A 26524-nucleotide genomic window follows, 5' to 3' on the forward strand; every position below is an offset into this window, starting at 1 on the left:
ATTTTTAAAAACACAATTTCTAAACAATTCATTTTATACAATTTGGTTTACAATGTCACTTTTTATTTACCAAATTCCAAACACACCCTTAGACCTCCGATCTAAACGGCAAAGCCCAGCCCAAAAGCAACAGACCACCCCCTCCACTTTACTCCCGCATTTTTACTTACTCTTGAAGTTCTCTGTGCTAAACCCTCCAAGCACAAAAAGCGCGAAAATCAAACAAAGCCCTTCTTCTTCCTCTCCTGTCATTCTTCTCTGATAGGGTTTTGGCTCTCCAAGCTCTCGAGCGCTTCCAATGGCGAGCGCTAGTTCCGTCGACGGCTCTCTCTGGTGGGACCCGTTCTCTCTCCTCCTCACCGAGCTCGAGCACGCCCCTTTCTCCTCCTCCCTCCCTCCAAATCTTGTAAACCCTAATCCCAACTCTATTCTTCACATATGATGTAAATGTATGTATATGTTGTATGTGAATTCGATTTTGTTGGTGTTTGTTTAGGCGAAGAAGTTGAAAGACAACCACGCTTGGTTCGTGGACACAGTGTCGCGCTTCAAGCCACCGAATGAGAAGTCCAGGGAGGCTTTGAATTCACAGAAAGTGGAAATAGGGTCTCACCAATTGACTGTACAATCCGAATTAAAAGAAAAGGCTTTGCATATCAGCTCCTACTTGGTGCGTTCGTTGCACGCTTTTGCTAATTTGTAATTTGTTGAGCTGGTCTTAACGCTATAATCACTGTACTATTGTTCACTATGATTTCCGTTCATACTGCCAAATGTTGATAATCATTTCTGTGAAAATTGTTGGTGTGCTTCAAATATTGTTTGGTCGTTGATTGCATGGTTCTTAATGATGTGTTTTGTCTATAAAGTGAATTTTCTTATGAAGAATATGAGTTTCATAAAGTGTGTATCAGATGCTGCCATCGAGGTTAATATTGGTGTTACTCAACTCATTTTCTGTGATTGTCGTTTATTGTTTGACTATTGTGCTTCTTATTTGTGTCAGTGTTTAGACGAGGTGCAATCGTACATTCTTGTTGAAAGATCTCTTAAGGACGACGATCTAGGTGCTAATTCTATAGTTCAAGAATTTCTTCACGTGGTTAGTATCTCTTTTTCCTTTATTCTTTTTGTGTTGAATGTGGGTACATCCGAATGTTGAATACAAGTTTTTGTGTGGGATGTTAGCGTCTTTATAGCAATATAGATTTGGTATATGATTCAATGACAATTTCATGGTTATCCAACTGATGTGAATGTGCAAAGTGCTAATGTACAGCTTATTCAACTTAGTTGAATTGAGTTGTACATGTGAAATATTATTTGCGTACAGATTGGGATGCTAGTATTGGAGCTTTTTTTTCACTGCTAGCTGCTTGTCTTTTATTTTCCCCCCCTCCCATCTCAATGTTCTATTTTCTTTTGCTGCTGCTATGAAGATATTGCTTCAGTATTACATGGAGCGACAATGCTTGCTAAAGTGTACCAGGCAAATTCTTATGCATGCTTGTAAGTCCATCATGGAGCTCATCTAATTCCCAGTTATTTTCTGTTCTTTAATTTTGATTTTATTCCTTTTTGGTGTCATGGAATGTTTGAACCATTTGGATTATTTAGCAAACATACCATGACCACTTTTATGCCTAACTTCAAGTTTTTGAAATGTTGCTTATACGTACTGAGTTTTGACTTGTCCTACTGAAAACGTTACTACTTTGGGTGCAGTATATGTTGGAACTGGATCCAAAGAAGGTCAAATTATGAGGGAGGAGGCGCTAAAGCTGATTTCTGATGGGCTTGAAAGGAAATTAATATCGTTAATGGAGGACCTTCTATCCTCCAGTTACCCTGAGCAAATGGTATGTTTAATGTCAACATGTGTCTTTTCTGAATAATATTCATTACTTGAAGGGGTGCTATGGTGCATTTATTTATCGAAAGGAGGCACTTTACTATTTGCTCTGTATGATTCTAAAAGGGAGCCAGATGATGGATATATGAGGTGCACATGTAAATTTATGATCTTACTGCATTGAGTCTTTATAATGACGAGCAGAGCAATCAACTTTGTTAATGGAGCATGTTGGTTCTTGAAATTTGGCCAAAGACCCCAAACAATACCTAGAGAGGGGGGAATATGTGTTTTTCGATTTAAACACAACAAATATCAACAAAATAAAATTGGGAACCACACTCAATATTACCAAAATCAACCAAAGCATAAATCAAGTTGAACATACTAATTTTGGTGACGAAGTAGAAATCTTTTGAAAAACTCTATCAAAAGTAAAACCACTTTGGGGTAACCAAACCAAAGAAACTTATCCACTATAGAAGATTAAAATTACAATCAGATTATACTTATAAAACTTTTGCAGTGAAACTTGAATTGTATCCCAACAAACGACCCGTTTGTTTTCTACCGTAGTAGCTCTAGAACTCTGGCCAATCTTCTATCAAGTCTCTTCTTGCAACCCCGAATTCCGGCGGCTGAAGGTTATAAGAATTGTTGTGGTTTAAGCAAAGTTTAATAGAGATATAAAATTGAAGGCATATAGATGTAAAATGTCTCTCTTAGCACACTGAATAATGGCCTCAAGGTTTATGAAAAATTGTGCACTCTGACATTTATATAGACCCTTGAGAAAACACAATCTTTTGATGCAAAGTCGGTTACTGGAAAAGGCAATTGTTGAAGGCGGCTTTCGAATGGGTAAGTTGTTCATTTGAAATGGCTAGAGTTTCACAGCTTACAAGCTAGCGGTGTTCAGACATGGTCCGACCGAGCAATTCTGCCACTTGCGATCTTTTCTTCCGGTTAGACGCTGTCCGACCATGAGTGTGACTGCGTTATTCTGCCAACCTCAGTTCTTCCTACATTCGGACGAGTGAATCTGACCGAGCATCACTCTCAGTTGTAATTCTTCTTGTGTTCAGATCGTGACCGACTGTGAGTCCACTCTAGCAATTCTGTGACAACCTTGTGATTGAGTATCGTTCGGATGTCCAACAAACTGAGACTCCAACCGAAGCATTCGGTTTTTCAAATTTGACCTAGTTTTTGTATTTCATTTTAAGTACCAAATCAACCTAACAACCTAGACTTACATCAATCTTAGTTTTGACTCTGAATTAGCCAACATGAAACCTAATAGTGCTATCTTACCTTATTCTTCAGTTGCACAATGCAGCATATAGACTTCAGGCTCCCCCGAGGGCAGCCTTCTTCACTTGGTCTGCAGCTCTAGGCAGAATTCTTACCTTGAACAATCTTAGGAAGAGGCACATTATTATTGTGGATAGATGCTGTCTTTGCAAGAGGGATGGGGAATCAGTGGACCATATCCTTCTGCATTGCGATCTAGCCTCTTCTCTTTGGAACAACATTTTCTCCCGCTTTGGTATTTCGTGGGTCATGCCTAGGAGTGTGCTTGACTTAGTTGCTTGTTGGTGGAAGTCTGGGAGATCTGGGAGCGCTACTACATGGAAGATGGTGCCTATTTGCCTTTTTTGGTGTATTTGGAGAGAGAGAAACCTTAGGCATTTTGAGAACCTAGAGAGCTCCCTAGAGGAGGTGCTAGAGTTATTTCTCCATACTTTGTATGTCTGGTCGATGGCTTATCTGTACCCTTTATCTATCAGCTTTGCTGAATTTCTTGTTTCTTTTTCGCTTTCTAGTTAGGTGTTTCCTGTTGTATACTTCTAGTGTACGTAGGGGCGCCTTATGCTTTCAATAAAACTATCATTACTTATAAAAAAAAAAAGATGTTGGAATAGTGTGTTACATCCAGGTAGTTAGTTAATATTGTGCCAAATAAAAGACTATTGATGTAATGGGTAACTCTCTTATTGGCTTAGTCAAATTTTATATGGTGCCCGTATTTGTAAGTTTTTTTTGCCCTTCTGTTGTTTCTTCAACCATTTTTATACACAGCTAGCGATAAGAATCTAGATGTATGGAGGTTCTATTTTAGAAAAAAGAAAAGAAAAGAAAAAAAAAAGAGTACTTGCTTATTTTAATAATGGATTGTCATAATTAAGCTTTTTAACTTTTAGTGTGATTTGTGGGGATGCTTTGTAGGATGTTGACCTTTTCACTTTGTGGGCGGAGGAAACACTGATTGAAGACAATTTGGTTTTAGACATTCTTTTTCTAGCATATTATGAGTCATTTTGTACTTGTGATGGTGGAAGATGGAAAAATCTGTGCTCCCTCTACAAGGTATATCTTAATTTTCATGACAGTACTATTGTCTTCGTTCCTTTTTGATCCTAATCATGCTAGAAAAGAAATTCCTGCAGGGGATCATATCTGGGGATTATAACTTTGGAAAGCTGGCAATATCATCTGAGGCACTACATTCTTCTTATCATGCCAAAGTTCAGCTGCAACTTATCCTCATAGAGACCCTGGACCTGGAAATTCTTCTCCAGATGGTTCATGATGAAATTCCTTTCAGGTTTTTTACCTAGTTGTTAGCTACATTTTATATATGTTTATGGGTAATGTGGAAAGTTCATAGGAGCCTTTTATCTTTTGGAGAAAGAGAATAGCCGGTCAAATTTGTTAAATGCCCTAGTATTATTTCAAGATTTCATTTATTGCATGATTACTGGACAATACCACGTACAACTTTGGGCTTGTTGAATCTCAATTGATCAAAAATGCCTAATGAGATTAAATGCCCTGAGTTATGAGGCACTAATGTGGTAGTTAGTATGTAACATAGTATCTAATCTCTCTTCCTCCAAGATCTTGTGTCCAAGATACATATGGCACGTTTGGGTGCTCGATTTTTTGAAATCTGAATTCAACTATAATTTAGTGAGCAAATTCCGAGGCAAATAAAGTTAAAAAAGATGTTTGGATAGTTTTTGACTTTCTGAGATAAAATTAGAAAAAGTGAGATAAAATCTGATTTGTTTTTGAAAAACCCGAATATTATAGCAAATAGAATCAAGATTCTTCTTGTTTCCAAACATCCCAATAGCTTCTTTCATGAGGGAACTTAACCAATTTTAGAATATACATATAACATCAGCACATACCAAGAATATCCAGGAAACTAGAATCAATACTGAAAGAATGGCTAAAATACAGGAATGAATTCATGTTATGGCTCCAAGGCTTGGTGTCAGGTTTCTCGGTGGGCATCAGGGATAATGAAGCTTTAGTGGCGAATCATCTACTGTTTGCTGATGATACCTTAATTTTTGTGGAGCACAGGCCGAGCATGTTCGAAATTTGAGGTGTACCTTCTTATGTTTTGAAGCAGTGTCAAGTTTGAGGATCAATTTAGGCAAATCCGAATTGGTCCCTATTGGCGAGGTTGATGATGTGGAGTCTTTGGCACATATTATGGGTTGTAGAATTGGGTCTTTGCCGATGACCTATTTGGGTATGCCGTTGGGGGCGTCGTTTAAATCTTTTTTTATTTGGAATGGGGTTATTGAGAAGGTGGAGCAAAGGTTGGCTAGTTGGAAGAAGCTTTATTTATCCAAGGGTGGTAGGGTGACATTGATTCATAGTACACTGTTTGCATTCCTAATTATTTATCTCTGTTCCTTATTCCTGTGAGTGTAGCCAAGAAACTGGAACGGCTTCAAAGGGAGTTTCTGTGGAGTGGTATGGGGGATGAGACTAAATTTCATTTAGTCAATTGGCATCGGGTTTGTTCTCCAATCAAGGCTAGTGGACTGGGAGTTCGTGATGTTATTAAGTTTAATCAAGCCTTATTGGGGAAGTGGATGTGGAGATATACTCAGGAACACGATGTTTTGTGGAAATCGATGATTGAGATGAAGTATGGGAGTGTGAGGGGAGGTTGAGTTCATTACCGCTGACGGGGTCTTATGGTGTGAGTGTTTGGAAGTTTATTCGAAGGAGGTGGGATAATGTAGCCAAGTACTTGCGTTTTGAGGTGGGTGAGGGGTCTCATATTCGCTTTTGGCATGATTTATGGTGTGGGCACAGGCCTCTTAAGCTATGCTATCCAGCTTTGTACTCTATTGCTCGTTCTCTGGATGCTTGGGTGGTGGATAATCTGGTTGTGGTAGGAGGCGTGGCTCAATGGAATGTTCTCTTTACGCGCTATGCTCAGGATTGGGAGGTGGAGATGGTGATGTCCTTCTTTGAACAATTATACTCTATTCGGATTCGGCATGGGGAGGTTGATAGGGTGTTGTGGAATCTTTTTATGAGGAGGAATTTTGAAGTGAAGACTTTCTATAAAGCTTTAGTTTGTTACGAGGCGGCTTCTTTTCCTTGGAAGGGTATTTGGCGTGTGAAAGCTCCGAAGCAGGTGGCGTTTGTTGTGTGGACAGCGGTTTTAGGAAAGATTTTAACACATGACAATTTACGTAGGCGTAGTATTATGGTGGTAGAGTGGTGTGTTGTGTGTAAGAAGCATGAGGAATCCGTTGATCACCTTCTTCTTCATTGTGACGTGACTTGGGTTGTTTGGAGTTCTTTTTATAGCTTGTTCGGGGTGGAGTGGGTTATGCCTCGTAGTATTTTGGATTTATCGAGTGGATGTGGCACTTTGCTGGGTCGTGGTCCTGTTAACCATATTTGGAAGCAAGTTCCTTTATGTGTTTTGTGAGGCTTGTGGCGTGAGAGAAATTTTAGGCTTTTTGAGGATATGGAGGTACCGGTTTGGGGTTCTTTGTAGGAATGTGCTTAATATGTTATATTTGTGGGTGTCGGCACATAGCTCAAGTAGTATGTCGTTCGCTGATTTTTTACTTTCCTTTTCATTTATTTCCTCTGACTAGGGACACTTTTATATACTTCCTGTGTACTAGGGTTGCGCCCCTCTGCGCTTTTTATCGAATTTTTACTTATCAAAAAAAAAATCAGGTTATATATCTCTCTGTTCTAAGTCTGGTATGTCTATAGGGTATGGCATACATACCTAACAAGTATCCTAATATCTTTGTTGTGCCATGTCTGACAGGGATACTGTAATTCTTAGACAGTTGTTGACATGAGAATTAATGTCTAGTATGTGCTTTTTTGTCTTTGTGTTTTTTTTTATTCTGTTGGGAGTTTTTTTGTTTTTAAGTTGAGTATAATTGGAGGGCTCCTATTGAAAATGAAGGTTGCATGGGTGTCAGAGCTATCAGCTAAAGATTGCAGTGTATTGTAAGTATCAAACTAGATAGGAGTGTCTGTTTACGGAAAAAAGAAATTTATTGTTTGACTGATGTTGTTTTGGTTTCACTTTTTTTGATGCTGTCCAAGATTACTTCACTCTCTAATTATTGGATCAGTGTTGAGTTTTTCAATTATCCCAGAATGCCATATTTTAGGGAGATTTCTCCTTTTGGATTGGGTTTGCATAGATGCATAGCAGGCAATTTGAAGCTTATGCATTTTGTTTGTAACTGGAAACCTCTTCACCTTGATTTTTTATCTGATTTTTTTTTTTTTTGTGGTAATTTTAAGAGCTGTGGTAACTGCAGTTTAGATAATTAGACACATTCAGTAGGTTTCATTGGTATGATTTGAGTCTTATCATGTTCCCCTAAATTTTTGGATAATATCTTCAGTGATTTTCTTATGATAGTTATGTATCCCCTACATTGCCTTTCCATTTGACAACCCCCCCCCCCCCCTGTTCTTTAAATACGTCTGTTCTAATTGTTTGAAGACTTGTTTTGCAATTTCGTAGGAAGGGTGTCTCTGTTTTCACCTTGTCTGATGTCCAAGAGATGGATTCAATAATCTCCAGCTTCAATGCCTTTGAACTGAAAGAGGCAGGCCCACTAATTCTAGCTTGGGCAGTGTTTCTTTGCCTAATTTCATCACTTCCAGGAAAGGAGGAAAATAATGTGCTAATGGTTTGTAGTGCTGTTGATTGCTGTATTGTTTGCTACAGTAGAAGGTATGAACATTGCAAATGTTGACGATGCTATTCTTCTTTTTTAATTCTCCAGGAGATTGATCATGTTGGTTATGTACGCCAAGCCTTTGAGGCTTCATCCTTGAGTTATTTTGTTGAAATCCTTCAAAGTGATCTACTGAAGGAATCAGATGTGAGTTATTCAGTTTATAGTTCCAAGTGTTTACAGTGACTTTTTTCTAGTGTTTCCCATTTATGTCGAGTGTTCAGACTGGTTTGTCCTTCTTTTCACCATAAACCATGTAGCTCTATCATTAACCACCTCTTTTTATTTTGGTATCCAAAGAGAAGAGGGCATGTAGTCTATTGTTTGAGATTAAATTTACATATGATTGCATCATTTTGGTCCTTACATTTTCTGGATTTTGGATTCTCATTTGATAGTTCTTGTATATATTCTATTTTTGTAAAACAAGTGAGCTCTCTTTTGTACTTCTTTTATTTCTCTCTTTCTTACCCAGGGACCCAGTGCTGGTTATCGAAGTGTCTTGAGAACTTTTATTTCTGCATTTATTGCATCTTATGAGATCAATCTTCAGGTAAGTATGCTATGGATAACTTCGGAGTTTGTAAGGAATTTATTGTGTGCCTTTCTAATTTATCCTTCTTCATCATGGTGCAGATAGGGGATAGTACTCTTAATTTGATATTGGATATTCTTTGCAAAATTTATCGTGGCGAGGTTTGGATGTATAATGATTATTATTCTTCAGGGTCATTCATTATATTTCTAATCATTTAAACTATTGCTCGTAGTTTGCTAAATGGAGAATTTTTCTCTTGAATTTGCAGGAGTCACTTTGTATTCAGTTCTGGGACAAGGAAAGTTTTATTGACAGTCCCATTCGGTGTCTTCTCTGCAACTTAGAGGGTGAATTCCCCTTCAGGACTGTAGAACTTGTTCGCTTATTATCATCCCTCTGTGAAGGAACGTGGCCTGCAGAATGCGTGTAAGTAAAACTTGTATAGTTTTTCTTGGTAATCCCTTTGGCTTCAAAGCATACGTTCTTTTGTGCTAAAAATGAAACCCTGTCCTGATACTGAGGTGGAATATCTGTATTCTCAATGTAACATAGAATAAGCTCTATGATTCTTGATTTTTTTATTTATTAAATATGTGGCTGTTCTATGATATGTAGTCTTTTTATGCCTTTTATGCCTTCATTCTTCTAACAGGTATAACTTTCTAGACAAGTCAGTTGGAATATCATCCTTGTTTGAGATTAGTGGTGATTCTTTGGTGGATGACATCTCTCAAATTGTTGAAACACACCTGCCAGTGCATGTTCCTGGCATTGAGGGTTTATTCATTCCTAGCAATACTCGTGGACATGTTTTGAAAATGATTGGTGGTAATACTGCTCTTGTACGATGGGAGGTAATTAGACAATAGTTTTTAATTGTTTTAATCTAATGTTTTCTGATTGTTTTACCTTAGACCCGTTGGATTTTCTTGGAAACAAAGAGGTTCCTTTTATCTAGGTTTTAACCTGCGTTAGAGCATCTCTAGCAGATGCTCTAAATGGCTTATAATAGCTATATTTAGCTATTATGAGCCATTTTGCTCCTCCAACAGATACTTCAAAGTAAATTTGTTGCTACAGTGAACTTCCACTGTAGCACACTGAAAGCTTTTTTATTTTGTTCTCTCTGTTGTCTCGCTTTGCTCTCTCCCTCTCTTTTTGCAGCTGCTACCAGCGCACTTGCTGTCCGCACCAACCTGGCAGAGGGATCTTTCTAAATTTTGCAGAGCACACTGAAGGTTGCATTTTCTTTGAGAGAAACCCTAGTCCCAAACCACTTCGCTCGGATCAAATATATGCAGCAGCTTCCTTCCATCCTTTCTTGCCGCTTAAAGGCGCAGACTTGAAGTATGTAGACATGGCAAAGGCATGTCTCTCTTATTTGGTGTGAAGAAGGGTTTCCTTTTCCCAATCCTTCTACCTCTGAAATGTCTACATTCCTTGGCCCATCGTCACCTCACCACTGAATCTGGCACTGGCCGAGTCCTGTTTATTGCCCAGAGAATCAAGAAGTGTGAATTGAAGGACCAACACTTTGACTCTGCGAAAATCCAAAAGAGTGAAACCCTAGCTCCTGACATTAAGCTCCCCACAATCCCTTTCAAAAGGTTGACTGATATGGACCTTTCCCAAGTCCGCATCGGCTTGCTTTGCTATCGCGAGGACTCTCAATTTCACATCTTTAGTCCCGACACCGGGGAGGTCTCCACTCTCCCTGCTGTTTTTGCTAATGGCGCAATTCACTGGTTTTATGATAATGAAAAAGATCATTTTGATGCGTATTTGTACCCCAGAAAATATATATTGGCTTTTGATAAGGTGGAGGAGAAGTTTAGAAAGATCCCTCATACTGGTGGTGGAAGACTGCTGCAATGGGGGCTGCTAGCTTGCGGTGAGAGGGAGAGAGAGACCGAAGAGAAAGAAAAGAAAACAATAAATAAAATATATAAATAAAATAGAGAATAGAATAGAGAATTTGTCGTAGTGTATATAAAAAAACAGTAGTTAAAAGTAAAAATTTGTACTTTTTCAGTAACTATTTCGGTTACTACTGTTGGAGATGCTTTTAGAATGCATTATGACAATCAGATGGGCATTTTTGGATGTTATTGCTGTATTATCTCTATGTTCCTTTACTCATTGGCTTTCAATCTATGATTGTGACACTATCTTTGTAGTGTTTGAAAAGGTCCACGCTAATAATACTCCTAAGGCTGGGTTGCGCCCTCTGCTCTTTTTATTGAGATTTTATTACTTATAAAAAAAATAATAATAAATAAATAAAATAATACTCTTAAGACTGACCTCTCTGTTTGGATGAGGCTTAGGATTTTCTTGTAAAATACTTTCTTATTTCTGTGAAAGCACTTGATTTCATCGTGTTTATGGTGCAGCATCACAGTACAATTGAGTGTAATCCATTCACAATTTCATGTTCCGTTATGATTGCATAGAGAGAGATCTCACATGAAATGCTGATCATGGTTATTGCTCAGTTTAGAATCTCCTATTTCACATATTGCTTAGTTTTGCTTACTTGCACTCTGGACATGATGGTTATGGTGTTGACACTGTTTTTTATACTTTAAAATTCATAATTTTTTGGTTGCAATCACTCTTTCTCCCGTCAAATTACTTCCCACTACTTACCTAGCCTGTTTCTGTACTGTGACGGAAGATATATTGTAATCCTGTCGATGTCCTCCTGAAGTTGTGATAAGGTTTGGGTTGAGATGTTTTTGGTGATGACTACAGAAATCATAATGAACTATGAAGCTATGTATTCAAGCTGGATTGATTAATTTTGTCATCCAATTCAATTTCATTTAAGCTGCACCTTTTTGCTGACATATGGATCTATTTTGTAGTATACACAATCTGGCTTGCTTGTATTGCTCCTCCGTTTGGCACAGGAGCTGTATTTGGACAAAAGTGAGGAAGCTTTCTTTACTCTTGACTTGCTTAGTCGAATGGTGTCTTTTAACACGGTAATTTGCTTTTATACTTTTACTATTGTCTGATATCTTATGAAAGTTGATTTTAAACTGATAATGTTAGGTCTCGTTTAGGTGATTGTGATAGAATTCACTTTCTAAATAGTTTTGAGTTCTGCTGCCTGAGAAAGTTGGTTGCTATATGATGCGAAAAGGAAAATGTTGATTGAGCTGCATTAGATGTGGATTAACCAGAATGACAATAGTCCTTTCCTAATAATTATAACGCTTGATAAGACTTTAATTTACTGTAACATGGATCTATGTTATTGTTTTAGACACTTCAGAGATTAATTTTTCCCAATGACTGATATGGTGCCTGAGCAACAGACTTGAAGATTTTTTGATATATTCTGTGGGTAATGGTGTTGCTGTCAGAGGACTTGGGTCCACAGTTTCAGCTTTCTATATTGATTTGACTCATGCTTTATCAATTGTTTATCTCTTTGCTCTTGTCAGTTTTTGATCTGCTACCAAGTCAACTTGGAAAGATTTGGTTTAACATGGTTTTGATGATGAATGGGATTTTCTTTGCATTCTGAACTGAGACTAGGTGAAATTCCTCAAATTATAATAAACTGAGATTTTGATGGGCTTATTGGTATTTTTGTGGCACTTGGGAGTTATTTTTGCTTCCACATTTTCTATAGTGATTAGTCCTTTGTTCGTCCTCATGTTCCTTATCTCCTCAATGTTTGATGTGGATTTTGTCACCGTAAAAAATCTTCATTGTGTGTTGGCCTTTGCACACCCCCCCCCCCCCCCCCCCCCCCACAATTTTGAGTGTTTTCTTAATATTAAAAAAAAGTCTGCAGTACATGCACTTTGGTTTAGTTCTTTTTCTTTCTGTTGCAAGATCAGATCCAGCGTTTTCTTCTTTTTTCCCCTTCAAGAATGGATCTAGCTTCCCCCCCCTTCTTTTCCCTTTCCTGATTTTGTAATCGCATTTTTCACCTGTCCCTTTGAAGTTTGGGATCACTTTTATTCTATCTTTTAGGGCGCATTCTTTCCATCAGCTTTTTGTTTGAGTCTTCCGAATTTCACCTTTTAATTTTCCAGAAACTATGTTCTGAATTTGTATTTCGTCTGTAACTCCGATCCATTCTAGCAGTTCAGATTGAAATAGAAAATCCTGACCTTTTGTTAAGTTTCTTTAAATCGCTGTATGATTTTCGCTCCTAAGGTTTATGTTCCTTTTCTTAAGGTTAAATTGCAGTATGTTTCTTTCTGTTCCTTGTTGAGCTCTGCCTCTTGTACCTTGGAGATGATGGGTCTGTTACTTCTTCTGGTTCCTATCGAGAACATGTTCTTGTAATTTTCTTTGGCACAACACCCATGTTCACCCTCACACATTTGGCTTCTCTGTCATGCTGAGCTGATCCCAAGCCCGTATGCATGACGATGGACTGAGGTTGAACATGGTTGCCTCAGCTTGGCCAAAGCCCTAGTTTGGCTTGAACAGTCCTGTTTACTGAGTGAGGTTGTAAAGCCGAGTGCTTAGCTCAGGTTGTTTGCATCCACTGATAAACATATTGGAAAAGGGTCGTAGTGTTAAATATAAAGTTTACTTTGTGAGGCAAGCAAATGTATTTTTTTACTTTTTATTTCAATTTTCCAATGCAGTTTGATTATTTCTGTTTAGATTTTCTTCTCACCAGAATTTCTTTTAATTTATTATAAGTAGGCAGCGTGCTTTGCTTTAATGGAGATTGGGAGCTTATTGCATCTTCAAGAAACTGGCATTGCTGGGACTTTGGAGAAGAATGTGTGGTAATTAGGCGACTTAGATGCTTTTTTCTTGTTTCTGCCTTTTTGTCTTTCCTTTCCTGAGTTCATTTTCTAGCTCTGTCCCTTTCTTGACTATATTTCTTGTTAAGTTGGAGATAGTTTGTTGTCTTTATGTTCACTGCAGGGTGGTTCAGACCATTTGCACTTTGGTCAGAACTCTGCCTCCTAATTCCCGTAGTGCTGCTCTGACGTCCATGTGTCTCAAGATTTTGGGCAAGATGTTGAAATGGTATCTGTGTTTTTTTCGGCTGTTCTTATGCATTGAATGTGTCTTCAGCTAATCCTTGGCTTGATATTCTTTATAATCTTTACTTATCAAAAACGATTTCTGTATGAGTTTGTGGTCATAAAGAGAAGCACATATACTACAACCTCAGTCATTAATGTCTTTTTATGGTCAGTTCCCCATCTCATGTTGCTGCGGTGGTTCTAAAGGCAAATATATTTGATGTGGTCTTAAGGACAAGTATCTGCGATGTTGGCAGTAATGGTTTATCAAGGTGAATCCTCTAGTTTAAAAATCTTGCCTTTTACATTCAACTTCCACTGTTGTGTTTGAAGTCCTCCATAATCATTTTCATTATTGATTTGACTTGTATATTTTGAAAGAACTTTTTCTTTTTTTTCATGCTTTCAATGGGATTGGTTTTATTACTTATACATGTGTGTATATATATTTTGAAAGAACTATTTTTTAAGCATACTATACATATGTTTTTTTTTTTTTTTTTTTTTTTTTAATTTATTTATCCTGTCAAAATATTTAGTTTACAGCACTAGCTTTGCATACAGCACTATTTTGCATGGGTCTGAGTCAATTTTATTTCTTTATTAAATGAGGCTAAATTTTCCTTGATTGTACAGATATAAATACATGCGCGCACACGCACATACACATACGTACGTACTTATGTATTAATGGATGTATGTATGTACTTATCTATTCATATTCCTTTTTTTTTTCTTCTTTACTTCCATTTATCTTATGGTTGGCCACTTGAAGTGCATAATGAATAAAATCGTCATTGCTGATAGCTGAAATTTGTGTAGTTTGTGACACCATGAAGCCTGCTATTGGAACATAAGGGGTTATAGAATTTGAATGACATGGCCTAATTGCCAACCTTATGGTTTTGCTTATGTGGACTATCTTGCCATTTCGTTGTATGGTGCCACGAAGTCTATGGGGATTTTTTCCTTTTTTGTGTGGGGGAAAAGTCTGGATCTTTTGCTTGCTTCCTTTGTCTTAGTAGTGGGTGCTGTTTCATTGAAGTTATATGACTGCATTATTTAATTGAACTATAGATTTATAGTTTGTCTTTATTCTTTTTACCTCTTTCTTTTTTCTAGTGGATCGTGGTTACTTTCTGCAAAATTGGCAAAGATGCTCTTAATTGACTGTGAGCAGAATGATAATGACTACCCATTGGCTATATCAGGCATGTTTAGTAGAAGCTTCTTGCATTTGACTGTTAGTATTTTAAATTTGTTTGTCTAGTATTGCAATAAGATTGTTGTTAAAAGTCGTCCACCTCTAAGATACAGTGAAGGGCATTGTATGAAGTTAATTAGACTTTCTACTTTTTATTAATACTTGCACTGATTAGAATCAAAGACACTTTTTTGGATGGAGAGAGTAATATTTTGAAATTTTCACTGTTTTTCTTTTATAATCCACCTTTTAAAAACTTTGCCCAATAGGTAGTCTATCCAACTTGACTTCATAAGCAGGAAACCTGAAATACCAAAAATAATCAGGGGACATCAAGGTGCAAATCATTTTATTTGTCTATATACAATAATTATTTTAGGAGCTGTCTTAACAGTAAGGCTGTTCATGAACTGTGTAACATCATCATTGTCTATTTGTTCTCTGGATTCTGACGCACATTGTTCAAAAACCTTTACAGTGCTGGACTTTACCATGCAGCTTGTGGAAACAGGATTAGAGGATGATTCCATACTGGCTCTAGTTGTTTTCTCCCTGCAGTATGTCCTAGTTAGTCACGAGAACTGGAAATACAAAGCGAAGTATGTGCGTTGGAAAGTAACATTGAAGGTGCACGTTTGGTTCCCATTTTTTATTCTATTTAACTTGGTAGACACATACGGAATTATCAAATGATTGTAATTGTTGGGTTTCTTTTCATCAATCACTAGCTTGAGTCTATCTAAAAGACTAAAACTGCAAACAGTTTAAGCATTCTCTTAGGCCCATGCAAGAAGATATATTCATGATTATTAGCCAAAATTGGAATATAATAAATGGTCAATATGATGTCCGAGATGCCTCGAGATTTCATTTTGGATTTGTAACCTCAAGCCCCCCATATTTCTTAGTCAAGTAAGTTTTGTTTAATGTCCTCTTGCTCCTAGGCTCAGTTGGGTAGGAGGGAAAAGTGGAGGGATAAAAAAAGGTCTAGAGTTTAAAGGCTTTATTCTTTAAGACACTTTACCATTGGGCTGCAGCCTTTGACTTTAATATTTCTTCTAGTTAGGTGTCTCTCTTGCATAGATCCTGTATATTAGGGTTGCGCCTTTGCGCTTTTTAATGAATTTGCGATTAATTATATATATATAAAAAAAAAATTCGAGTTCTGATTATTTTCTGATTGGTGTACACGTGATATGACAATCTTTGCTCTCCTTTACCCTCTTGTCATTCATGGCCTGAGAGCCAAATATTACAAATGGATAATAATGGAAGAGTAATAGCACTTAATTACAAGTTACAATTTTTATTTCTTTTGTTGCTGACATGTTTTTTTTTTTTGGATTAATAGTCCAGATATTGTTTTAAGATCTTCAACAACCGTCTTGTAATATAAAAAGTGTTGCACATGTATTAGCCACATCTTTTTCTGGATTTAGAATTGTCTTTACTGGTATCTGTGACCTGTTTGTTCGACTCATTTAAGTGACCCTGAGAATATTAGGTCTGGGTTTAGTCATGTCTTTCTTTTCTTTATGCGAAAAAAGAAGTTTACTTTTTAGTATGTGTTTGACGTATACATAGTAAACAGTCTTATTGCCTGCATACTGTCCGACCTACACCTGGTTTCTTGTGCACTTCCTAAAGTTCTCTGATTCATTGCTAACCCTGCTAAAATAACATGATATGCTGATCGTGTGTTTACTGTTTTAGGTGCTGGAAGTGATGAAAAAATGCATTTTGTCAATCTCATACTATAAAAGATTGGGTGATGTTATCCGGGATATGTTACTTTGTGATTCTTCCATCCACAATACACTCTTTCGAATTATTTGTATAACTACGCAAGCCTTAGAGGTCAGCTGTGTTTTGTATCTACCAGTCTTACCTGGCCATGAAAAACTAGATTTCTCTGCTCCTAACTGATGTGAGAACATTTTCCTGCAGAATATTTATGTTAGCCGTGTCTTCGAACTGATGGAGATTGAGGGATTACAGCTTGCTATGGGTTCTGTTCTAGATATTCTTTTCATCATGCTCTCCAATTTTTCAAAGGTATCTTTGATAAACACTGAGCTTTTCGTTTGATTGGCGTGCTAAGCTGGAAAGATTTTTGAAGTAGCATTGCATGTTATATCTCTTCTTATACTGCTACATAGATGTTATATGTTTTTGTTTAAAGCATGTCTTCTCAAGTTCTCATGTCTCTATCTGTTGCGCTACAATTTTGAGCAATCTATATACCTTGATTTTATACGCATCTGTGGTAGATATCTTTCTCATTTAGATTATTTTGTTGATTTTGTGAATCAGATAATTTAAGATACAAAAGTTGAGATCCAGTTGTGGTTAATTTTGCAGGATATATCTTCCAGCCTTCCTGTCTTTCATCAAGCTGTGCTGTCATGTACGACCAAACCAGTTCCCATTGTTGCGGCTGTCATATCCTTAATATCATATTTTCGCAATCCTGTATGTACTTCATCCTTGATCAATCTGTACGTGGATCATGCTTGAATTTTGATAGTTTTCAGCTCCCGTTCCTTAATGATGTTTCTGCTCATTCATAACAAAAATTCAATTTTTTTTTTTTTAAATGTGTTTTTTTCCTCATCTTCTTTCTCTGTTTATGCTTTATCATCCAAATTATCCAGTTAGAGATTCATTGGGAAATGTACAATATAGGCTTGTGCACCTAATATTTTGTGTTAGACATTGATCACGGCTTTGTAATACATGAGAAATTGAGGGTCGCATGCACCTTTTTCCTACTCAATGGTGAAATGTATTGTTGTATTTGAGGAAATTCACAATTATTTGAAAATGATTTTACTACACAAGGTTGATCACCTAATGATTCATCCTTTGTGCTTGAGATCGTGCAAAATTTGATTAGTCTGTTTGAAATAAGGGAAGGTTATAAAAAGGTGTTTTATGTTTGGGGTGGGTGGATCTGCTGGTCATTTTGGGTAAGAATGCCAAATATTATCTTCCCTACATATGTTTTGTACTTTCTTTAGTGATCACGGGTTGTGTTTGCTACTGTCAATCTTGCATGGAGCGCACGTGTTTGGCTAAATGTTAACTGTGCTGTTAACTGTTTTGGTCTAGACTAGGACATGTTTGCCTTCTAAATGGCATCTCCTGCTGGATGGATTATGGCATTGGACATCTGCTATGTTTACATGTAATTATAGATAGACTGTACAGATTTGATATGATGTTTCATGACCATTGGTGTGTAATTGTGTTTCCTAGGTGGCCTGTTGCATCTCTTTCTTGACTCTCCATTGTTCATAACCCTGTGTACTTTAATCTCCCTTCTATGTTTTATCGATGTCATATGGTACTTCCTTTACTGTTGAGAAACTTTAATGAGGTTTTTGAGTTGTCCATGCAGACAATCCAAGTTGGTGCTGCTAGGGTATTGTCAGAATTGTTGATTGTGGCAGATTATTTACAACAATATTCGTTTGGCAATGCATGCTTTGGTTTGGATGATAAGCAGGTTTTGCATGTTGTGTTTGAGCTTATTCTCCTACTTTCCTCCATTGGCTATTGTATTAAATTGACAGATTTGTTTTTTCTACTCTAATTTTGATAAACTACTTGGTTTTAGATTACAGATTTGAGGCACACCATAAACTACATACTACTTGAGAAGTCAGCATGGAATAAAGATCTCCTTGTTGCCATATTCAATCTGCTCACTTCTGCAGCAAATTATCAGGTTTGATACCTTATATACCAGGTTTGAGGCTTGAAAAAATGTTTGGAATAACATTTACGTGCTCTGTCTGATATAATTTTGTTTAGGAGTGGCTCCAGTATTATTATATTGTACTTTGATAGTCTTGTGATGCTGATACACACCTCCTAAATTCTCTTCCTGGATCATTATCCTGGAGAACAATGGGTTATTACTTACAGGGTGGGTTTTAGCTATACGTACTTTGAGTAAAACAGTAGTCTAGTGGTTTCTCAAGCTCTGTGGATCCAACAGATTCCGTTATATAGCATGGATCTCTGTATAAGAGTTATGATATTTTCCCTATATTATTGCATCCACTTTTATAAGCTTACAAAGTTAATAGTTTGTGGTTTCTGACACAAATAGGATCATTGTTGTGGGCAAGGCAGCCAAGCCTAAGCTCATAAACCGGAATGAACACAGGAAAGTTGCATAGAAGCAAAATTGGGCATTTTTTAACTAAGTTCAGCTCAATCATTGGCTAGCTTTTGACAATATTGTAAATTATTTGGCTCGTTTTTACATTTCCTTTAGTCTGTCATCTCAATTGTCTCATTCTATCTTTTCGTGGCATTGTTTCCAAACATATGGTTTCTTTCTGCAGCCTGCTTTTCTTGTTGCTGTATTTGCTGCCAAAGAGAGTACAGATCTCCAACATAGTAGTGCTAATGATGTGAGGCAACCAGCAAATGAAGCTTCCTTTGAGCCACAGGGTTCCAAGAAATCAAGTCTGGTAGATGCACTTCTGCACCATCTTGATAGAACAAATGATCTTATCAACAGGTATATTGTCCTGAAATGATTTTTATTCTAGTTTCTTTGTCAGTCTTCTTATTATTACCATGTATTGTTATATTTTCTGGCTTTTTTGTTTATATATGATTGATATGGTTACATCTTATCTTGGCTTCACATTTTAATCTGCTGGATTTTTTTTTTTTAAATCTTCAGCAATCCTCGAATTCTCTTGAATGTACTGAACTTTATGAAGGCCTTGTGGCAAGGGGCTGCTCAGTATACGCATATCCTGAAGTGGCTGAGGAGCTCTGAGAATTTGTGGAAACAATTGTCCAACTCTGTTTCGCTAATTGCTGGCATTGAAGATCCTCCCCTTGAAAATCTTACTGAAAAGGAGGCTCTGAACTTGGCATGCAAATATCAATGTCAATCTGCAATATTGGAAATAATGGCGTATGAGATGTTCCTGCAGAAAAAGTTGTCACATGCTGAATCTCTTGTAAAGCATGCAATTGAATCGAAGGACAGGATAGAAAATGTGGTATACATTGAAAAATCAAAAGTTGTGAAAGATATTATGTCAAACTGGTGTGAGAGCACTGTTTTAGGCAATCTGATCAAGTCATATACTTCTTGTGAATACAACAACGAAAAATACTTCCACGGAAAGGTGATTGTTAGTATTAGTGTTAACAAACCAATGATCTTCATATCCAATTTCATTTGTTTTTGATAATATGTTAATTTAGCAATGTCACAGTTGAGTATTGGGTTATTTACTTTCACTGGCTGATAGTACATTTCTTTTTGTCACTCTTTCCTTGCTTTATATACGTATTGAGCGCAGAGCTGGAATTTAAAGAACATCTGACATTAGCTCTAACAGTTGACTTTTCAATTAATTCATAATTCTCGAGTCAGCTAAATGAGTGCTTTTTTATATTAATACTTTAATGCTTGTCCTAATTATACTATTTGTGTATATGGTGTAGAGTACATAAGTACTATTACCCCTTGATATTTGTTTCAGCCTTTTGGTATTGTCTTCTTTATATTTAAAATGCGAGAGAATAATTGGTGTCAGTTGCAACTTTACAGCTTGCTGCCAGCTTATTCACTGTGCATGTGATGGGAAGATTAGCAACGAGTGACTCAGGAACTTTGTCTGTCTCATTGCTTGAGAAGATCCTTGTGATTTCAAAAAAGGTTTGATCCTGTCTCTAACATTGTCAGATTGTTTTATTAAGTGAAATTTCAAGAATGATTTTTGTATCATGTCTGTGTGTGTAGATAGACAAGCCCTTTGGAGCTCATTTTTTTTATTGTCAGAACTGCAGGCTCTATGTATTTTATTTTCATTTTCTTGGATCTAACTCCAAGCTTTTTTTTTTTATTTCCTGTTTGCAGTTGATCAGTCAGCCTGCTTTTTTTGAATTGTTAGCTCAATATTCTCAGCATGGTTACAGGTAGAGTTTTCGGATAATCAATTAGTTCTGATCCAAATGCATAAAATTGTAATTTCAACTTCATGAAGTGACCTAATGATAAAAAAGGCTGGCTGTTTTTCTTTATTTCTTGGATTTGGGGGGGGGGGGGGGTGAGGGGGGAAAATGCATAGTTTTCATGGACTATTGGAAAAAAAAAATCTGATTATTTTCTGTTATATTTTATAACTATGGCTTTTCTACTGAAAATTACTCACTTATCTATGGTCATTTTGGCCGCCATCCATCATGCATCTATGAGATTCTATTCTGTTTTCCTCATACGTGTGTGCATTTTATTCACAATCTTCTCCTTTTTATTTTTTCTTTTTTCGGTTGTGTGTGCATAATTGTGCATGATCATGCTTCCAGATGTTACTATGATTTGATTTTAATGGACACATCCACCTACAACATGTTTGTGTGTTTTGTTGCCCTTCCATCTGTTTTTTTTTAAGAACTTGGCCTTTCTTCTACTTATTAAGGCTGTGACATATTATCCACATGAAATCATGCATTTTCTTTATTGCAGTATGTTAACTTTTTTTTTGAACAAAACTGGAACTTTCAATTAAAATATAAAACCAAGCCCGAAGGCAATTACAACAGCCCGAAGGCAGACATCCAGTCCAGAAACTACAGAACACGGCCATAGGCCTGAGATAGTGACTAGAGATATAGAATCCCTAACCACTAAACTAGGAACAAATCCTAGCTTAAAGCAGCTACCTAAGCAACAATCTAAAATTACATGAACATACAATTAGATCCTCTCTATACACTATTGCAGTATGTTAACTTGTTTCTATTCTTGGGCAGGTGTTTTGTTAATTTGTTTCTAATACACAAGGTTTTTGTATATTTGTTATCACTTTGTTTTTCTTCTGACTTGCAAAATGTATTTTATTTTTAGGTGCTGCATTCAAATCATTCTTTTTTGTTTTTTTTTTTATTTTTTTCAGTGAAGGGAAGGAACTAAATACTTTAATTCTCAGTGACCTTTATTATCATTTGCAAGGAGAGTTTGAAGGCCGTAAAATTTGTCCTGGACCATTCAAAGAACTCTATCAGTATCTAGTTGAATTGAAGCTTTTGCAGACTTATGAACTTAAGTATGAGGATGACCTTTTTGCAACTTCCAAAGCTGTATACTTGTTTGACCTTGTACGGCTCAGAGCAGATATGGGATTAGATATGTGGGATTTTTCAGAGTGGAAAGCATCAAAGGCAATCGCGGAAACAATGTTGCGTTGCATGCAGGACACAAACTCAATGGTGTTGCTTGCAAGTTCAAAGCATTCTGCACTGAAAGCATTAATAACCGTTTTAACTATTTACGAGGATGATGTGAGTTATCAGAACTCTAATTCCCTTTCTGTTGAAGTTCCGAAGTTAGAAATGCATGATCGATAAGTGTTTTGTTATGGTTTGATTTGTTAGGAAAGTAATGCAAATTTCGTAAGGGTTGTACACCTTTATGTTTTATCTTGTTAAAACTAAAATGTGAACGAATGATCATAATCTAACAAGTTTGTTAATGATTATGTTAATCTATAACTGAGGGTTTGTTTTCTAATATAAAAGTTAATTTTTGGTGTTTTGGGAAATTTTGCAGTATATGTGATTATGAGGTTGATTGTAGTGAACATCATGCCTTACCACCCTACTTTGCTGTAAAAAAAATGATGCTTTGAAGAAGGCAGGTTTGATTTGGGCACTAGGGCCCATAGATATTTGAGACGGAACCTCATGTTGTATTATGAATCCACCTTTTTAATGAAGTGTGGAATAACTCTTTGAGGGATCTGGTTATAACCAATATAAATTGATGCTTATAGGATAGAAAAGGAATGGGGATTGTAATAATTATGCAATTTAGATATCTCTCTTTGACCAGCAAGTTGTCATGTGAAAGTCATGTCCCATCAAAGCTACATTTCACAATTGCCTAGCATGATTCTCTGACGTTAAATGGAGCATGAAATGAATTCTGAGGACTTTATACCACAGAGAAACGTCGTGGTATTCAATGAAGAAAACCCTTTCTATGAACCACAGCATCTAGAATATTAAGATAATTCCTTCCTCTTGCCTTTTGCACTGGGCATCTAATTTGATCAACCTGATGTCTTAACCTTTGTGTATAGTCCTTACTTGATGATATAGCTATCATAGTTCAACTTCATGGTTTGAAAAAACCAAAATGTTTTTCTATTTTTTATTTTGCACACATTTGCTTTATTTTCGGACAAATTAATTCATTTTTACCTACTGATGCAGTCAACAACAAGAAACACTATTGGAGCAAAGATTACTGATCAAGTTGTTTTATCATGTATTGATCATATATGCCAATGTTTCTCTGCCACCGTAGAATCACTAGCACCAATTCTGGATGCCTCTGAAGATATCCTTTGTTTTCTAGCAGCACAAGCAGAATTACTTCTCCATCTTATGAGATCTGCATATAAAAGCTTGTCCTTGCATGCTTTTGTACTAGTCTTGAAAACCTTGGGTTCTGGCCTTAAAGTGTTGAGTGGCTTAAGGTCATCAGTCGAAGGGGTCAGCACAACAATGAGGCTCTTACTGATGTTACTTCTTTCGACTTTGGAGTTTACTTGCCTTAGTTCATGTTTAGGTGGGGCAACAGGTATGGAATCTGTCGAAGACGTGGCTAAGATTTCTAACACGACTATTTCGCTACTACCCATTCTCTGCAACTGCATTACTACTGAGCATTGCACCCTTTCCCTGACAACTATGGACTTTATATTAAAAAGTTTCTTGATGCCTAACACTTGGTTCCCAATCATACAGAATCGTCTATCATTGCAGAATGTTGTTCTGAAGCTTCAGGATAATAAATCTCTTGCATCCTTTCCCATAATATTGAAGTTCTTTTTGACCCTGGCACGTGTGAGAGGAGGTGCTGAGATGCTTGCTAATTCTGGTTTTTTCTCATCTCTGAGGGTTTTGTTTGCTGAATCCTTTGATGGTAGACTTTTTTCCCCAATAAATAGTGAAGGGGGTTTCTCCAACTCATCTGACAAAATTGAAAAGCCTGGATGCATTTGGGGACTTGGCTTGTCTGTGGTTACGGCTATAATTCAATCTCTAGGAGACAGTTCTACTTGCATCGATATTGTGGACAATGTGATACATTACTTCTTTTCAGAGAAAGCTTATATGATATTTTATCATCTCAATGCACCAGACTTTCCGTCTGATGATCCTGACAAGAAAAGACCTCGGGCTCAGAGGACACAAACGTCTTTGGCTGCTCTTAAAGAAACAGAGCATACCCTAATGCTGATGTGTGTGCTAGCAAAACATTGGAATTCATGGGTTAAGGCCATGAAAGAAATGGATTCAGAGCTAAGAGAGAAAAGTATCCATCTCTTGGCCTTCATTAGTCGGGGAACTCAACGCCATGGAGAGCCTGCCATCAGGGGTGCCCCTCTTTTATGTCCTCCTACCCTCAAAGAGGACTTTGATTGCTGCAAGAAAGAATCAGTTATCAAAAGCAGACGTGGATGGTTTGCTCTTTCACCGCTTGGTTGTGTGCCAAAACAGAAGTTCAGTGCTGTCTCAACTGCTCTAACAATTAAGGATCAAGCAACTAAAAATACTGATCCTGTTTCTCAAACATACTTCTCCGACGCTATTGCATTGCAGATCTACAAAATTGCATTTCTTCTTCTGAAGTTTCTCTGTTTACATGCTGAGGGTGCTGCTAAAAGGGCAGAGGAGTTGGGATTTGTCGATCTTGCTCATTTTCCTGAGCTTCCAATGCCTGAAATTTTACACGGTTTACAGGTTGGATGGTGCTATCTGTTCATTTATTAGAATTTTCGCCTATGTCAACATAATTGGATGTCTATCCTTCAACAAATAATCTCACCAACTCCAAACACACTAGCTGAAAGCCCCAACTCTTACAAAGATCTCCATTAATCTTACTCCTTATAAAACATCCAGACATGATTCTTTGCCTGACCTCCCATTTTATTCTCTTGAGAATTTGTTCTTCAGTTTGCAGCTGGTTCGTCAGCCATATCCTCCATATATAAAACGAAGTCTTATATTAGTAACTATAAGATCATTCTTTTAAACATTCTATTTATCCAATGCAGGATCAAGCCATTGCTATTGTTACTGAACTGTGTGAGGCCAACAAATTGGAGCGGATTCATTCCGAAGTCCAAGATGTCTGTTGCTTATTGGTGCAAATAATGGAGATGGCTTTATATTTGGAACTCTGTGTTGTACAGATTTGTGGCATAAGACCTGTGCTAGGGCGTGTCGAGGATTTCTCAAAAGAATTCAAATTGTTGATGAGAGGTACTGGTCTTTTTCATCCCACTGACAATCTTATAACCCAATAATTGGTTGCATATAAAAAAATAACTCTACTGTTCGTTTTATGCAGCAACAGAAGGCCATGCTTTTCTGAAAGTATCCTTGAAGTCCTTGAAACAGATAACATCGTTTGTGTATCCGGGATTGTTACAGTCCGAGGGTTTCTTGTAGAGTACTTGTGGTCCTGTGGATCCAGGTGAAATCTGCAGGACTTTTTTTTCTTTTTTTAATGTATAAAATAATGCATATATAAATATTCAACACGCTTATAATATTCATGGCATTTTCTTGAGCCATTCTTTTTATGATTTCAAGGAGGTGGCGGTATTTGAGAAAGCAACGTGCACTCGGCCCACTTAACAATTCTTTGTCTCCATACCATATGTGATTGTCGTTACGCGGAGAATGAAATCTTTTCAGCATAGTCCGGTTTGTTGCTTTCTTGCTTTCTAAGCTTTTCCTTTTCTTTCTTTCTTTCTTTTTTTTTTTTCTTAAAAGCCGCGTATTTATTGTTTTTGTTTTCAGAAATTATTGGTGATTGGGTGGGCCCTGCTCCATTCATTGCCATCAAGGCCCATGTGTTTTGGGTGGTGAAAATACATGGGGCTCTTGGATATGCAAAATTTAAATGGTGAGGGTTTTTCTGATGGATATAAATTTCCTCCAAATAATTTTTTCTAACTCAGCCACAAAGTATCACATGAAGCACTCAAGGTATCACGTGTGCTACATGTAGAAGTATATTTTTTTTTTTTCTTAATGCTATTTAGGAAAGCATGTGAAAAGCACATGTTATTAAAAAAACCTATAGTTTTTACATGTTAAGAAATGCATGACACTTTTAAAGATTGGATTGGAGAAAATTCTTCACCCAGTTTGGAGGAAATTTTGACTCTATTTGTTAATCTTTTCAGGGGCTTTTTTTAAAAAAAAAATAAAGAAAAGAAAAAAGACTACAATAGGAAAAATGAAAAAAAGTATTAACAAACAAAACCTGTGTCCTTTTCTTATAGATTGCTCGTGAGAGATTTCAAGTTCTCCTTCCTTTCTATTCTTTCAGTTTCATAATGTGGTCGATCCACGCGTTGGATGTGACCCCTTTTTTATGAGTCTGCTGCCACCCAGCCTGGCTGGTATCATTTGCAATGCGGATAAAGTGGGATTGGTACCCTGCCATTTTCCCTCCACAGAGGAAGCAAGGGGTAATAACAAGGGTTTGTGAGGCTCTTTCTTTTTTCTTTTTCTTTTTTTATTAAAAAAAAAATGGTAAAAAAGGTTACAGGGGATGTAAGAGGGCCCCTTGTCTGAGCAGGGCTGTCCTGCATGATTCGGCCCCTTGCTCGGGCAGGGCTCATCCGGTGGAACAAGGGAGCCCCTTCTCGAAGAAAATGGAGTAGGGGCAATAATAGGAATCTCCAATTACAAGAGATTCATGTCCAATAAAGTATTTCATGAAAGAAAAACTCAACTATCAATCAAAAGGTCCAGTTACCACGTAGAATTGCACCGTCCAAACTTAGAATATTTTTTAGATCGATCAGCAACTAACTT

The 26524-nt window shown here is 37.0% G+C and overlaps 1 protein-coding gene across 3 annotated transcripts; it reads left to right on the plus strand.

Annotated features, from left to right (window-relative positions):
- Positions 1–166: 166 nt before the first annotated feature.
- Positions 167–26469, plus strand: LOC133881919 (uncharacterized). 3 transcript variants are annotated; one of them, XM_062320993.1, is made up of 34 exons: positions 167–406; positions 497–670; positions 1007–1102; positions 1440–1509; positions 1726–1859; positions 4082–4222; positions 4303–4460; positions 7674–7842; positions 7939–8037; positions 8366–8443; positions 8527–8586; positions 8697–8854; positions 9081–9282; positions 11296–11415; positions 13106–13191; positions 13334–13438; positions 13611–13709; positions 14560–14648; positions 15120–15268; positions 16355–16498; positions 16589–16696; positions 17003–17113; positions 18042–18149; positions 18261–18371; positions 18997–19175; positions 19344–19800; positions 20229–20336; positions 20538–20596; positions 21577–21961; positions 22895–24430; positions 24748–24955; positions 25044–25169; positions 25289–25402; positions 25987–26469. In XM_062320993.1, the coding sequence occupies exons 1-32, from the start codon at positions 299–301 to the stop codon at positions 25142–25144; spliced, it is 5910 nt and encodes a 1969-aa protein (XP_062176977.1). In that variant the 5' UTR covers positions 167–298; the 3' UTR covers positions 25145–25169; positions 25289–25402; positions 25987–26469. The 3 variants fall into 3 exon arrangements, with proteins under 3 accessions (XP_062176977.1, XP_062176976.1, XP_062176975.1); XM_062320992.1 differs by having other exon boundaries at positions 26034–26468; XM_062320991.1 differs by lacking the exon at positions 25987–26469 and adding an exon at positions 25499–25843.
- Positions 26470–26524: the final 55 nt, after the last annotated feature.

The sequence above is a fragment of the Alnus glutinosa genome, chromosome 11 (assembly GCF_958979055.1).
Source record: "Alnus glutinosa chromosome 11, dhAlnGlut1.1, whole genome shotgun sequence".
In the NCBI taxonomy this organism is placed as follows: domain Eukaryota; kingdom Viridiplantae; phylum Streptophyta; class Magnoliopsida; order Fagales; family Betulaceae; genus Alnus; species Alnus glutinosa.

Excerpts from the sequence above, each read along its gene's own strand:
- LOC133881919 (XM_062320993.1), top strand. The coding sequence starts at position 299 with ATGGCGAGCGCTAGTTCCGTCGACGGCTCTCTCTGGTGGGACCCGTTC. Across the intron at positions 20,337-20,537 it reads TCCTTGTGATTTCAAAAAAG|TTGATCAGTCAGCCTGCTTT; the intron begins GTTTGATCCTGT and ends TCCTGTTTGCAG. Across the intron at positions 24,431-24,747 it reads AAATTTTACACGGTTTACAG|GATCAAGCCATTGCTATTGT; the intron begins GTTGGATGGTGC and ends TATCCAATGCAG.